The sequence below is a fragment of the Condylura cristata genome, unplaced genomic scaffold, assembly GCF_000260355.1.
Source record: "Condylura cristata isolate star-nosed mole 26May11 unplaced genomic scaffold, ConCri1.0 scaffold00034, whole genome shotgun sequence".
Classification (NCBI taxonomy): domain Eukaryota; kingdom Metazoa; phylum Chordata; class Mammalia; order Eulipotyphla; family Talpidae; genus Condylura; species Condylura cristata.
In genome coordinates this window covers 10,486,907-10,502,024 of record NW_004567135.1, presented here as the reverse complement: position 1 = coordinate 10,502,024, position 15,118 = coordinate 10,486,907, and the positions used below count along the sequence as shown (strand labels likewise).

The 15,118-nt window shown below is 56.6% G+C and overlaps 2 protein-coding genes across 2 annotated transcripts in view; one reads left to right on the top strand and one right to left on the bottom strand.

Moving 5' to 3' along the window:
* B4GALNT3 (beta-1,4-N-acetyl-galactosaminyl transferase 3) overlaps window positions 1–7,209 on the top strand; it is a 79,575-nt gene extending 72,366 nt beyond the window's left edge. The window contains exons 12-19 of the mRNA XM_004692543.2: window positions 277–338; window positions 925–1,723; window positions 2,582–2,901; window positions 3,546–3,699; window positions 3,914–3,986; window positions 4,347–4,500; window positions 4,973–5,099; window positions 6,985–7,209. Coding sequence (XP_004692600.1) covers window positions 277–338; window positions 925–1,723; window positions 2,582–2,901; window positions 3,546–3,699; window positions 3,914–3,986; window positions 4,347–4,500; window positions 4,973–5,099; window positions 6,985–7,093 — 1,798 coding nt within the window. The 3' untranslated portion in view covers window positions 7,094–7,209. The remainder of the gene's footprint in view (window positions 1–276; window positions 339–924; window positions 1,724–2,581; window positions 2,902–3,545; window positions 3,700–3,913; window positions 3,987–4,346; window positions 4,501–4,972; window positions 5,100–6,984) is intronic.
* Window positions 7,210–10,677: 3,468 nt separating this feature from the next.
* Window positions 10,678–11,581, bottom strand: NINJ2 (ninjurin 2). Its single transcript, XM_012732371.1, has 2 exons — window positions 11,344–11,581; window positions 10,678–10,864 (listed from the first exon to the last, which is right to left on the bottom strand). The coding sequence occupies exons 1-2, from the start codon at window positions 11,495–11,497 to the stop codon at window positions 10,698–10,700; spliced, it is 321 nt and encodes a 106-aa protein (XP_012587825.1). The 5' UTR covers window positions 11,498–11,581; the 3' UTR covers window positions 10,678–10,697.
* Between the last annotated feature and the right edge of the window lie 3,537 nt (window positions 11,582–15,118).

The window sequence follows — 15,118 nt, the reverse complement described above, 5'->3', positions numbered from 1 at the left end:
CTCTCTCTCTCTCACACACACACACATTCTCTCTCATACACACACATTCTCACACACACACATTCTGTCACACACACATTCTCTCTCTCTCTCTCTCACACACACACACACTCTCTCTCTCTCTCTCTCTCCATCTCAATGCTCCACCTCAAGCCTCCTTCCTCCTGTCTTCACTCTGCTCTGGGACTTGCCTCTGAGCCCCCACTGGGACTTCCAGCAGAGCCTCACGCATCGCCCTCAGGCACCATGAGCCAGCATCCCCCCTTCCTCCCGCAGGTTCAGCTTTCAGGAGTACATCAAGCTTGATCAGCCAGAGAAGCAGGAGCCAGAGCAGCCAGGTACAGAGAACAGCTGAGGTGCCCAGTCAGGCAAGGGGGAGCGTCGTCTGTCGCTCAGACCATGCCTGCCTGCTCCCGAGGAGTCTAAACTTCAAACTATATATCCCTCACCACCACCCCCAACTAATCATGCAGCAACACTCTGCATCTCCATTTCAAGGCACATGTAGAAAGCACTTGCCACGTGCTGGGGTCAGTCTGAGTTGCCGGGGCTGCTGGAGGCTGTTGCTGTCCCTGGCACATCCTTAGGGAACTTCTGCTATAGAGAAGGACTGTCTTCCTGTGACCTTTTTTCTTAAGGAATTAGGGTGTAAATGGGGCCATTTGTTGGGTGCTTGTATGAGCCAGGCACCTGCTGGGTGCCTTATGTCACCCAGTTCACAACAACCCCATGGAAGGTGAAGTTGGGCTGGTTGAGGTTGGGTCGCTTTCCCAGGGTCACACGATAAATGAATGGCAATAATAGGGGTGCAGCTTCAGTGCGACACCCCTCAGGGCATCTCTCTCAGGCTCCTTGGCTATCTAGTATGATTGTTGGGGAAGAGTTGAAACCCCTGATGTGAGGCATGGTTGTTACTCCTAACAGGTTTTGAGGAAGTCCTTCTAGAAGAATCCCAGTATGGAGAAGCGGCAGACGAGAGCCCTGTCTTGGATGGCCAGAATGCCAGGATGCCAGAGAGGAAGCAAGCACCTCCCTCCACCCCCGGGCAGGACGTCACTGACTACCGCCTCCAAAGCCTGCGGAAACTGCTGGCCCAGTCCCGGCAGCGTCTGCGGGCACCCCTTTCTAAGCACAACTCGACAGCTCCCCTCCCCGTGAGGACCAGCCACGCCCCAGTCCACCAGCCGGAGCATAGGGAGAGAAAGCCCAGCCCGGAGCCCAGCCCAGACCCACCTCATTCTGACTCGTCACCCACTGGGCACCTGGCAGGGAACCTGCCTCGAATGAGGAAGCCCAGGCCCCCTGGTGACAGCCCCAGGAAGATGCTAGGACAGTCCCAGTGGCTGAATCAAGTCGAGTCGTACATTGCAGAGCAGAGAAGGGGGGAAAGGGTGGAGCCTCTGGTTCCTAGGGAGGGATGGCAGGGGGAGGAGGAGGAGGCCGTAACAGCTATAGGGCGGGAGGGACAGGTGGGGGGAGAGGAAGACGGGGAGGAAGAGGAAGAGGAAGAGGATGTGAGTGAGGTGTTCGAGTACGTGCCCATGTTTGACCCCGTGGTAAACTGGGACCAGACCTTCAGTGCCCGGAACCTGGACTTCCAAGCCCTGCGGACAGACTGGATTGATCTGAATTGTAACACGTCTGGCAACCTGCTGCTTCCAGAGCAGGAAGCCCTGGAGGTCACCCGGGTCTTCTTGAAGAAGCTCAACCAGAGGATCCGGGGGTAAGGTAAAGGGCTCTCCTGCGGCCCAGGGCTGGGCAGGGGCCTGGGGGCTGGAGCAGGTTCTCCCGCTGCAGGCTTCCGCAGAGGTGACCTTGACCAGGCAGGTCTTTGTTCTTGGTCCCCTGACAGGACCAAGGTTATGCAATACCTGGTGCCTGGTGCAGGCACTGGGGAGGCTTGATAGATGTGGTTCCCTCTCTCAGGGAAGGAGCTGATCCAGAGACAGAGTAGGCAAAGTTGAGGCTCAGATACCTCATTAAGGCTGGACAGGCTAGGCTGAAGAACTGGCTTCAGTTCTTTGTCATTCATTAAATCAATTAATCAATCAGCTTTTCTTGGATTAAGATAAAACTCCCTAGTATTTCATTCACCCTTTTAGAGAATAATTCAGTGACTTTACGTATATTCAGAATGATGTATGTATTCTCGTCACTTTTATGTATTTATTTTTAAAATTTACTCATTTTTGCATACAGAACTGAGGCACAGGCCAGAGGTGGGGGTGAGAGGATTCACCAGAGACAGAGTGGGGAGCAGAACAGGCAGATTATTGAAGTACACTGCTGAGGGGAGCAGCGGGCGAGGCAGAAGAGGTCTGCTGTGCCCTGTGGGTCAGCAACCTGGCCGGAATGGAACCCAGGCCGACAGGGTGAGCTTCACAGTGGTAGTGCTGAGATTTAACCCCTACGCCACCGGGGAGGCCCTCAGCAGGTGCGTTTTCAGAGCCTGGCCAGGGTAAGCATCTGACACAGAGCCAGGCAGACCCAGGGCAGCGGTCTCCCGTCTCCCGCAGGCCTGTTCCCACCTGGCTTCCCCACGTGGGGAGCAGTGCCTCCAGCCCCGCCCTTTCCGCTTTAGGAGGTACCAGCTGCAGCGCATTGTGAATGTGGAGAAGCGGCAGGACCAGCTCCAGGGGGGTCGCTACCTCCTGGAGCTCGAGCTGCTGGAACAAGGCCAGCGCCTGGTGCGGCTCTCCGAGTATGTGTCTGCGCGAGGCTGGCTGGGCCTCGACTCGGCGGCCGCGGAGGAGCCCGAGGCCCGGAACCTGCAGGGTCTGCTTTGGGATAAACGCGCCCGGCGGAGACAGGTCCTGAGTGTCCGGAGCCCAGAGCCCAAGCTGTGCTGGCCCCAGGGCTTCTCCTGGAACCACCGAGCCGTGGTCCACTTCATCGTGCCTGGTGAGCCCCACCCCGAGCCTGGGCGCTGGCAGCAGAGCGGGGGTCTTGCCGGTCATCCTGAGCACCCAGATTTCTGCTCACTGATTTGCTATCACAAAGAGGGAGGCGGCCACGCAGCAGAGGCTCGCAAAAGAAGGTTCCTAAGCTTGCGGTCCCGTGGGCAGCTGTGTCAGTGCTGGGATAGAGGCCCACCTGTCGGCCTGTGGCCAGGCCAGGCTGGGCCAGGTTTCAGGGGCTGTGACCTCCACCTGGTGGGTCTGCTGGGGGTTACCGCTCTCTGGAAAATAAGACAGGAGGGTTAGCTGGCTGTTATGAGACAGGGGAGTGTCACGGGGTGGGCGTGGGGGGTGGACGGGAAGGGTCATAACCAGATGGACAGGTACAAGGTTTGAGGGCCAGCCAGAGATTACTGAGGGCAGGCCGGGCCAAGCCCGTCCCACAGGGCCCTGCGGGAGCAGGAGCTGGGTGTCGAGGCCCCTTTGACAGCTGAGCTCTCCTTGCTGGACTGCACGCCGATGGCGGCCCGTGGCCACCTTCTCCCCAGGGCGGTGGTCTTGTAGGACTCCTGACCTGCACAGGAGCCAGGGGGGCGAGGCCTTTGCCTTACCTCTGCGCCTTTCTCCCTGTCTGCCCGTCCTGGGTAGTAAAGAACCAGGCGCGGTGGGTACAACAGTTCATCAGAGACATGGAGAAGCTGTTCCAGGTCACCGGAGACCCGCACTTCAACGTCATTGTCACTGACTTCAGCAGTGAGGACATGGCTGTCGAGATGGCCCTGAAGATGTCCAAGCTGAGAAGGTGAGGAGCTGCGTGGCTGGGGTGCCGCCTGGGCCACCTCTTTGCTGAGTTCTCAGACCTGCTGGGATGGGGCGGGGCCAGGAGCGCCCCTCCCCCAGACACACCTGCCGTGATCCCATTCCACAGGCACACGTCATCTCTGCGTGCTAACTTCCTCCAGAGCTCATAAAGCTGGATGCTGGTACTCAGCTCCGCTTTTCTCCTCTCCCTGCAGCTACCAGTACCTGAAGCTAAGTGGAAATTTCGAGCGCTCGGCTGGACTTCAGGCTGGCATAGACCTGGTGAAGGTAAGTGAGTTGGGTGGGGCTTGGGAGAGGGAGCGAGACCTTTGGGATGTGTAAGGTGGTCAGCTCCTCAAGGAGGAAGGGAATAGGGACGGGTGGGGGAAGGGCAGGCTGGTCTCTGCGAGGCTGCTGGGCCAGTGCCGGGGAGGACTAAGCAATGACAGTGGAACATTTGTCCAGAGTCCCTGAGTCCACCAAGAATGGGGGAAGGCGCCAGAATTCACTCTGATCATAACTGGTGCCCAGTAACGTGGGGACCTGACCTGCTGTCTGTGGCTCATTCAGACAGAAGGGAGGCTGAGGTTGTGCTGGCCCGCCTAGCCCTGCCTGCAGTCCCACTGACACTCCCACATCTGTCCCCAGGACCCACACAGCATCATCTTCCTCTGTGACCTCCACATCCACTTCCCAGACGGAGTCATTGATACCATCCGGAAGCACTGTGTGGAGGGCAAGATGGCCTTTGCCCCCATGGTCATGAGGCTGCACTGCGGGGCCACTCCCCAGTGGCCTGAGGGTGAGTCTGGCCCTGGGTTCAGGAGGCTGGGGAGGACCTCCCTGGCCTTGGTTTTGAACCCAAGAGCTGGAAACACCCAGGGCTATAAAGGCAGAGGCCCTGCTTCCCCTACACCCCTGCAGCCTCTGCTCACCTGGACAGTCCACCAGAGGACCGTGCTGAGGGCTGAGCTGCAAAGACCAGCTCTGGCCCCATCCTCCCTCCACTCATTCATCCCACGTTTACTGGGTGTCACACTACCCGTGAGGCTATAAAGAGGAAATGGACACACCCTGGCAGGCCTGCTGCTTTCACTGGACCCTGAGCTTTTACTCAGGGAGCTGCCTCTCAAAACAGGCCAACAGAGGAGACCACTTTTCATCTCGCCACCCCATCCTTTGTTAGAAGAGACTCCCGAAGGCACACCTGAAGACTTTGTTCCTTCCTCCTGGCCTCTGGCGCATCTCACCTGTAGCTTCTTGTCTGTCTGCAGGCTACTGGGAGGTTAATGGATTTGGACTGCTGGGCATCTACAAGTCAGACCTGGACAGGATTGGGGGCATGAACACCAAGGAATTCCGAGACCGCTGGGGCGGGGAAGACTGGGAGCTGCTGGACAGGTGACCGGGAAGGGGGGATTTGAGCAGTTTGCTGGAATTCCATCCTGTCAGGTGTCTGGGCAGAGAACAGAGTTCACCCAGCTGGGCCTGGTCTTTCTAGACTGCACAGCGATGAACACCGGCTTCGGAGGAAGCCCATTCATTTGCTCGGGGGTCAGATGACTTAACCTCACTGAGACTCAGTTTCCAGAACTGTAGAGATGATACCGCCTCTGTGTTACAGGGCTGGAAGGGAAATGAAAGTGCCTGGTAAACTGTCAGGGGAAAAGCAAAAACTGTTGAGAGTGTAAATGCAAACGGCAGTGTTCGCAGCACCAAGCAAGGCACCAGGGAGAAGCTGACTACAGCCGCCCACACTGGAAGGTAGCTCTCTCCCCTCCACAGCTGCTGTGCTGCAAGCTGTGGGAATGACTGGGAGAGCCACAGGCATAGAACCAGGGAGGCGGAGGGGCCAGCAAGACAGTGCGCATTATTAAAGAGCAATAAGGTACCCAGGAAGCCCAGGGAGACTGGGGCTTGGGGCAGGAGGAAATGTCAGAGGAGAACTCGGTGCCAGCTGCCAGCTTGGCCGGTGGGCAGAAACGTTGTAGGCAGCAAGGCTGGGCAGGACGTGAGTTGTGGACTTGGTAAGGAGGCAGACACTGCCTTAGGATGAGGCTCCAAACTTTAAGAAATGCAAGGCCAAGAGAAGGGGGTGGAAAAAGGATGATGCCAAGAAATTTAAGCTTAAGGGGTGAGGTCGGAGGAGGGGGAAATCTAAGAAGGAAAGGGTATAATTGCTGGAACAGGGTCCAGGGGAGGTGGACAGGGCCAGGAGCACCCAGGGAGCAGGGACCTTGGCAGGGAAGAGAGACTCCTGGTACTGAGAACCAGGGCAACCCTGTTAATCAGTAAGTCTTAACTCTTGATCAGTTAAGAGTCTGTAAGCGCAGGTGATTTACATCCCTCACCTTGTTCACCCCTCCCCCGGGCTTTGCAAGGGGTCATTGTCTCCATTTTCTAGATGGGAAAAATGAGTCTTGAAGAAAAGTTCGTAACTAGGCTCCAACTCTCACAGCTGGAGAGTGTCAGGTGTAAAAGCCAGATCTACCGATATTTTTTCCTGGGGGGCAAGAAAGAACAGGCAGAAAAGAGTAATACTACAACTCTGAGAGAATTTAAGATGCACAGAAAGGAGCACCTATTAGACAACCCAGCTCTCATAAACTTGGGGGTCCCAGAGCAAATGGGGGGGGGCTGGCTCGGTTCCCTCCACCCTTGGCCAGGGCTCCAGCTCAGTTCTTTACCCTCCTGCCTTCTCTGATGCCTAACAAGAAACCACAAATTCCAGTGACTTCCACCTGGCAGGAAGAACAGGTCCCTCTGTGAGGGGGACTCCCGGGGGCGGCACATCTAGAATGGGGTGGGGGAGGCTGGGCACCCTGTCTGCGAACCCCCCACCTCCCTTCACAACTGCCCTGAGCCGCCAACCGGCTGGCTGAGCTCCAGCTGTTGGGTGCTGGGAATGGGGGTGGGGCTGAGCTCCGGCTTCCATCAACTCTGCTCTTAGCACCCCTGCCCGTGTCTGCCCCTCCTTATCCTCGTTCTGAGGGTGGCCAGCTGGTGCTCTGGATAACTGGCTGCCCGGTGTGGAGCTGGGACTGAGACTCGGGCTGTCTGCCTCCATAGCCCACTGGGGGCCACACCTTTCCCGCCCTGCCTGAGTGAAAGGCTAGCTGGGCCGTAGGGGCGGGGCTTGCGGGCCGCAGGGGCGGGGCTGGCGGGCCGCAGGGGCGGGGCTGACGGGCCGTAGGGGCGGGGCTGACGGACTTGGGCAGCCGTGGAGGGCAGATTCTCCGCAGAGGCCCCTTGTGCTTCGGCTGCTTATCCTGCCCTCCCTCTTCAGGATCCTCCAAGCCGGCCTGGAAGTGGAACGTCTGTCCCTCAGGAACTTCTTCCATCACTTCCATTCCAAACGGGGCATGTGGAACCGCCGCCAGATGAAGACGCTGTAACGCTGGGGGTGGCCCGCTGCACCGACCACTTCCTGCCCTTGACGTGCAGCTGCTCTCAGGGCCTCTGCTCATTTCTGGCGAAGGAGAGGGAAGGGGAGCAGAGGCCATGCTGGGCCCCGCAGGCTCAGAGATCCACCCCACTCCACCGGGAGCTGTTGCCTCCTGGAGCCCTCTCTCCTCCTCTGGGCCTCCAAGGGAGGACTCAGGGAGGGCGTCGAGGGGCCACTCAGGCATCACGCCAGGTGGACAGAGATGGGGTGCTCCCAGGGAGGGCAGCAAGGTCCAGGAAGAAAAGACCTGCCTGCGTGGTACCGGCCGTTTCCGTGAAGGTGCCATCTGCACCCACTGTCCTCCGACGGGGCACACACCAGGAACTGAACTGGAAACCTTGATTGGACTTACTTTATTATTGGGGTTTTTGTTTTTAACAGAAAGCCAAAACTGTTACTGTCTAGACCCAGCATTGACTGCGAGAGGAGATGCATTTGGTGGGCGTTCCCACTTGCATACCTCAGACCCACTCCTGTGTAGAGGTGTGGCCCCCCGTCCTTGACTGGCAGCTGATTTCTGACCCCGCGGGCCAGCCCCATGGGAAACAGTCCCAGCTCTCCACCAGGCTGTGCCTTCCAGAGACACATCTCTCCCTGGTAGCCACTTGACAGCTGGCCACCATTTAGGGCACGGCTCAGGCAGTGCTCACTGCAGACCAGAAGCACAGAGCTGGCCTGGCCTGTTCCGGGTGCCATGGGGGCTGGGAGACAGGGAATGGTGGGCAGTGGCCTTGTCCCAGTGTCTGGCAGCTGGGCAGAGCAGAGCAGAACCGAAGAGGACGAGGCAAGGAAGAGAAGCCCCCTTCCCTACCCAGTTCCTCCGTAAGCTGAGGCCTAGGGGAGGAGCGGAAGCAGAGAGGAAAGAGATGTGGACATAAACCACAGCTTAGATAGGTTAAGGGGGTGGGGCCCAGTAGGAGGGGTGACAGGGAAGTGGAAAACTTGAGACCTCGCAGCCTGGCTTCCCCAGAGACTTCCCAGCCTGGAGTGGAAGAGCGGATGGGGCGACCCAGGCTAGGGTCAGGAGAGGGCAGGAGGCCGGCTTTGGGGAGGTGAGGGCCTTGCTCTGATACATCTCTCCTGGAGGGGAGTCAGAAGGTGGGAGGAACTGAACAGCGAAGCCACTTCAGGGAACGCAGCCCTTGGCCTCTTACCCCCCCCCCCCCCGTCACACTGCATCACCTGGCGATCGATCGTGTACTTACATTGCACTAATAACCCCCAGGTGCCTTCGTGGCTGGCTGGGGATTTTCCTGTTGCTGCTGCCTCTGCCGCTGCTGCTGAGTTCACTAATGGTGCATTGGACACTGGGTCTTGGATCCCGGTGTCTGTTTCAGGGGGTGAGCCCAGGGCCCTGCTGTGAGGCAGGGTTTGGGGGTGTAGCAGGGCCCAGGAAGCCCGTCAGTTGAGCCCAAGCTCCATGCTGTAGCAGAATCCAGTCTGCTTTGGAGCTTCAGCGTCTACCTGGGGGCACTGCATCCATGATCATTAGCTTGATATATGGGAGAATTACCTATTGAGAACCTTCTGGGTGTTGGGGAGAAACCCTGCTTCCCCTAGAAAATCAGGAAGGACAAAGACTTCACTGGATAGGTTAGCTTACAGATGCCATCACTGCCCGGTCATGGTCCCTGCTCAGGAACCCTGCCTCTGGGAAGGGGTTGGGAGGGGGATGGGGAGCTGTCTTGACTGACAGGGGAGAGAAGAAACCAGGTTTCTTTCTGGCGCCACTACCACCCTTGGGCATCCCACCTGGAGCACCGAGCCAGCCCGAGCAGCCCCTTACTTCTGTGAGCCTGAACCAGCCCAGCCTGCCCCAGCCAGTGCCTTCTGTTTGATGTCTGTTACCTCCACACCATCTGCCTTAGGGGTAGGCCTGGCAAGCCTCCTACTCTGTTGGGGAATGTCTTGGGAGGGGGAGGGTCGGGAAGGTGGTAAATACAGCATCTTCTTAGAAAGCAGGATGGCTCTGTGTCTTCCTGGTGCCCTCTGGTGGGACAGGGTTGGTTGCGAGACCAAGGTGGATCTCCCTGCTGCGGGACCTTGGTGCACATGCAGTGTCTCCTCACACCATCTCTATCCTCTGCCACTAGTCTGGCACCTGCTGTGTGAGAGACTGCCCTCTCCCATGCCCTTTATTTGGGAAAGAGACCTTTCTGCCTGAGGAAGTCACCGGTGGTTGGGCATTTTCTATTGGGCAGATTGCTGCCTTCAGTTGAGAAAAGCTGGTGGACCCCTGGGTGAAGAGGGCTAGAGATGGCACGAGAACAGTTGGGTGACCAGTGGGAAGGAACTGAGGTGTGGCTTGTGCTAATACAGCAAACAGTATCGTTTCTCTTTTGGCTGCTTTAAAGGTACAGGTTTGCCTTGCTATTTATATTTGGCCTAGGCAAAGCTCAGCATTAGTTTGGACCTTAGCCATGTGCCTAAGAGACAGTGCTAATACAAAAGCAGGACTAGGTTTATAGTAGTTTCTTAGAAAGAGTTGTGCACACATGCTTCTTCCCGTGGAAGGACCTGCGATGTTGCAGATGGTCCTTCCCCCAGGCCTGACTCAGTGGCCCCAGAGGAGAGGGAGTGATTCAGGCGCCTCTCCTCCCTCCAGATTTGGGGTGTGCTCCTCTGCACCCTTTCCAGGACACAGTTGGAGAGGGCATCTAGAGCCCAGATGGCATTAAACTGGTATCCAGACACTAACCTGGATGTTTGAGCCTTCACAACTGAGACATAAAAACTGACTCACGGTGGATTTGCAGAAACCTTTATAGATAGAAATTAGTTCATTTTACAGAAAGAGGAAGCCAGTCTGGAGCACAGGGTGTGGATGGGGAGGGAGTCACAACCTTCTGGGGGTGGGGGTGGGGCATACTGGGCCTTTGGTAGATGGACATGGTCCAGGAGGAAGGGTTGGCAACTCCAGGCCAGAGCTGCGGACTCCAGGCCAGCATGGAACGCCCTGAGCCTGTGAGCCAACAGATGCACTCAGGTGCTGTGGGTGGGGAGCGCGGGCATCAAGCTGTCCTCTTAGGACCTTTCCCCCAGAGTGGTGGGAAGTGCCCATCAACCTGGCAGGCCAGAGGAGGAAGCAGTTCCACACCCAGTACCTGTCGGGGAAGCAGAGAGGCGTGAGGAAGGCAGCTCAGGCTAGTTCTTGTCCCTAGCACGGATCTAGTGACCCAGGAGAATTTCCCCACAACTGTGTTGATGCTGCTGGTCCGTGGCCCACCATTTGAGTAGCAACGAAGGCTGGATGGTTGCCAAGGAGAAATCCTGCATCTCCATCTCTCAGGCAGAGCCAAGCACTACAGCTCCATATGGGTAGAGGTAGCCACATGACTTCCCACCCCTTCTCTACAGAGAAACCAGCTTCAGCACAGAAAAGGAATGCCCCATTCACAGAGCCCGAGGCACCGGCAGGTTTGCTGAGTCCCAACCCAAGATCCAAGACCCGGCTCCTCGCCCCAGATCCGTAACTGCCCCTTCTGCTTGACAAGGCTCTTACCAAGCCCCCAGAGTGGAAGCCCTCACCCCCTCACCTGGGCCCCAGGTTGTGGTCAGAGAGGATTCCTCGAGGTCCTGGCAGCCAGGAAACCTGTCTTATGTGCCCCAAAGGCCGTGATGAAGATGTTGAGGACCACAGTGATGAAGACCAAGGTGGTGGCCGCATTGTTGAGCTGGTTTAGTTGCCACTGCTTTTCAACCTCATTGAGGTTCAGCCGAGCTGTGGAGAGACGGGGAGGGGGAGTATGGTCAAGATGGGGCCACTGGAGCTTGGTTCCTGGAGCATCCCGACAGTCCGTCGAGGGGAGAAAAGACCTGGCACCTCAGAGATGGCATGGCAGCAATAAGGGGGGTGGGAGCCGCGGTTGGACATGACTTTTGCCCTCTCTGTACGTAAGGAGGGGGCCCCCCAGGTGACACTTAGTAGAAACAGGCTCTGGGTCATCCAAGACTGCCGATGACGAGGCTGTAGGAACTGTGCCGAGTTCGCTGAGGACGGTTGCTCGGCAGGTATTATGGAGTGCTTGCTCTGTGGGACTCCAGAGACAAGGTGGTGTCTTGGGGTACCCGTGGGTGCAGAGGGTCAGGCAAGTGTTCAGTAGGAGGTGGGCATGGCACATAGAGGTGTTGCTGGGAGGCACTGGGACCTTTCCTTCTATTGTGGGACCTGGAAGCTCGCTCCAGGCCTGGGCTCCTCACCAATGGCCACCAGGAGGATTCCAATGACCACCTGCAGGAGCAGAGAGATGCTGATGAGGGTGACGAGGGCCGTGTAGTAGTGCGAGGAGGGGCCCTGCTCCAGCACCGCTTTCAGCCTCGTGGCGTTGGACATGAACAGAGCCACGTCCAGCATGCTCTCTGCCACGCTCTTCTTGGTGGCATAGTGGTTCAGATTGATGGGCTGGTTCCTCGGGGGCGTGGGATTTCCGGGCTGGAAGGTAGAAACACAGGCTTAATTGGAGGCTCCTGTAGAGGAGCAGTTGAGAAACTGGAAAGAGGAGAGAAGTTGGAAAGCTCCCCCCGAACCAGGTGGAGAAGCTAAGGCAAGAAGCAGCCAGCCGTCTGTCCTGAGGCCTGACAAAGCAAAGAGCCGGCTAGAAAACGCCTAAGGACCATTGAGCTCGGGAACGATATTTTGTTGTCATTTATAATTCATGGAGGGCGCCTTCCCTTAGGCCCTCACGTTCAGGCTAAAGGAAGGAAGGAAGGGCCTTAGTTACCCTTTTTATTTGCGATTTCCACCAGGGCCAGGCTTTGACTTGGACTGTTCTCTTTTCTTCTGGCAGGAAAGCATCCCTGAACATAATAGGGGGAGCTCTGAGGCTTAAGGGGAATAGGAAAAGGCTCCTCTTCTTCTAGAACAGCATAGCCCCAAGGTGGGTGCACAGCTTAGCAGATGAAACCTGGCCCATCTGGGCCCCAGCCAGGAACACCAGCCCAGGCACAGACACTGTCACACACAGCTGTCAGTACAAACGTCTGTAGGCAGGTTTGTATGTACATACAGAATTGGGATACAGGCCAGAAGTGTGGGAGTGAGGAGTGGGGAGCAGAACAGGCAGATCGGTTGAAATATACTGCTGAGGGGAGCAGCACAGGAGAGGTCTGCTGTGCCATGTAGGTCACCTCCCTGGCCAGGGATCGAACTTGTGCTGCAGTGGCTGTAGATAACTTCATAGTACGTGCTTTAACATGCTGCACCACTAGGGAGGGCCCAACACTCTTAACTACACTTTTTGAAACAGTTTTGGGTACAGATTGATTGGCATCTAATTTACATGTGATTTGATTTTGAAATATAAGTCAAAGCTCTTATTCTTTTTTTTTTTTAAAGATTTTATTTATTCATATAGAGCTGGGGTACAGGCCAGAGATGCAGAAGGTGAGAGGATTCACCAGAGACAGAGAGGGGAGCAGAGCAGGCAGATTGAGGAAGTACACTGCTGAGGGGAGCAGTGAGCGGGTCAGGAGAGGTCTGCCACGCCATGTGGACTCCTCCGGGGCAGGCGGGAATCGATCTCATGCCGAAGTGGCTTTAGCTTCTCAGTGCAGTTCTTTAGCCCGCTGCGCCACCAGGGAGGGCCCAAAGCTCTTATTCTTAAGAAGCCACTAGCACCAAAAGATAGAATCGTGATACAGGGCATAGGCCGTAGGGTTCTGAGCTGGGCTAAGAAATTCAGAGTGGATGCTACTAACATTTTGCAGTAGCAAAATATTTCACTCAAGAAAACTGGGTACATTTTAGGGACATCAATGTAGGATTGGTGTTTGGGATAGATTTGTTCAGGCAGGCCTAAAGTAGGAAGATTCACTGAAAATTTGTGATGTGGATTTAGGGTCGGGTAACAAATAATCAGTAGTAAGAAAGAAGAGGAAGGCAAAGAATTGAAAGATGGTACAGCCTGAAGATAGAGAAGCTAATTGAGCAGATGGCCACAACAGGGAATCTGTTGAGTGCACGGATGGCTGAATGGGTGGACAGACGGACAGATGCATGAGTGGAAATATGGATGGTTGTGCGGATGGTTGCACGAGGCAGACCTCAGAGGGGTTTGCTCCTGTGTATCCTGAACTTGTCTCAGTCCTGCTGGTCTGGATCCCCCGTATCCCCCATTTCCCTCCTTGGCTGAATCCACTGCTTCTCTCTATGCCTCCATGTTCTTCATGGTAGCCACAAGCATTTTTTTTTCTGGAAATTTATATATTTATGTACACAAGAACTGGGGTACAGGTCAGAGGCAAAGGATCAAACTCATGCTGCAGTGGCTGCGGAGAGCTTCATAGTGCTGCACCCTAACCCATTGCACCACCTGGGAGCGCCCCTAGCTTTTACTTTCTATTCCTAAAACCCAGCTCTGAGTTCAAGATCTAATAAGCTGTGAAATCATCCTGAAAGCCTCAAGGAAGGCCCCTGTTCTGAACATGCACATATTAACAGTAGAACAAGCCTTAAACCCAAAACTTCCTAGGATGAGTTTTGAGCATAGACCAAATAATAAGTGAGGAGTTGGGGGAAAAGAGTGGGTACTTGAAGACACAGATCTTCCCCAGCCTCCAAAAGAAAAAACCAACCAACCCACCAACTCCAGACATTGCTAAATTGCTTTTTTTTTTTAAGAATGATTTATTCATACAGAACTGGGGTACAGAGCTGAGGTGCAGGGGCAATGAGAGGATTCACCAGAGACAGAGCGGGGAGCAGAGCAGGCAGGTTAACGGAGGGGAGCAGCCGGCGGGTCAGGAGAGGTCTGCCACGCCAGGTAGGTCACCTCAGGTGACAGGGATCGAACTCACACTGAGGCAGCTGCGGCCAGCAGGCCAGCTTGCAGTACTGCGTCCTAACCCGTTGCACCACCAGGGAAGGGCCCCACTGCTGAGTTTTAATAGAGTGATGGGCTTTTGCTAAGTTGATGTAAGAGCCATTGTTTCTCAAAGGATGTGGGGTTCGCAGTGAGCATAGGAGGGGGCAGACTTCATTCTTTGCTCCTTAATTTAGCACCTTCTTTTATCAATTTGTACCAATTCCTGACCGCCCAGTAACTGAGTTGGGTTTGGGAGCTCTGGGCCTCTCCGGGGGCGCCCCTCAGGGCTCCAGAAGGCGCCGATCTCCGGAGCGTCCACACGGTGGCGCGCGGGCTCCAAAGAAGTGTCCCCCGCGCCGGCTGCGGGCGGCGCTTCTCCCCCGGGAACCGCTGACAGCACCGCCCGGGAGAGCTGGAGCCCTGGGAGACCCCAACGGGCCGGGAGGGCAGGTCTAGAGAGGCCAGCCCAGCACCCAGCAAAAGTGTGTGCGCTGAGAGGTCAGGAATAAGCCAGGCAGGAGCCGGCCCTGAGGGGTCCCGGTTCGTCCGAGCTCCTGCGCCCGCCCCTGGGACCGTGCTGACCCGACAGGTGGTTGTGGGGAAGTTGCTGTGAAAGGGAACCCCTCCTGGGAGCAAAGTCTACAAAGCGGGAAAAGGTTTTCTTACTCCTTCTGGGCCTGTTTCGGTGCAACAGAGGCTGAGCGGGGTTGACCGGATCTGAGGGCCCTCCCTATCGCCCCAGGCTTCTAAAGGTCTGAACCCCTGCATCCTGCGGCATTGTTACCCTTTTTACACACAACCTGGAGACCAAGAGACACTCAGTGAGGGGTCAGGGTAAAAGGGGGTGCAGGTGGCTGGCAGGGTGGCCCGCTCCTGCCTTCAGAGCTGGCCCTTTAAGGCTGGGCTCGGGCAGGCGGGGGACAAAGGCCCGGAATGTGGGCTGGGCCGGCCAGCTGAGCCACCCAGCCTGAGTCATTTCTGTTCACGGGACTTGGTATTGCTGGCTCTCTCTGGCCGCCTCCTCTGGCCCTGGCCCCAGCCCTCTCCCAGGCTGCCCAAGGCCCCCAGCTGCTGTCTGCTGGAGGGGGCAGCCTCTCCCTGGGGAGCCTTGGAGAGGGGGTGAAGGGAGGGAGGAAGGGGCCCCTCTCAGAGCCTGGACCCAGCTCCAGGCC

What these genes read in the sequence shown, in the direction of transcription:
- NINJ2 (XM_012732371.1), bottom strand. Translation starts at nt 11,497, where the DNA reads ATGCTGGACGTGGCTCTGTTCATGTCCAACGCCACGAGGCTGAAAGCG. An exon ending in AATCCTCCTGGTGGCCATTG is followed by an intron (nt 10,865 to 11,343) that starts GTGAGGAGCCCA and finishes GTCTCTCCACAG; the next exon opens with CTCGGCTGAACCTCAATGAG.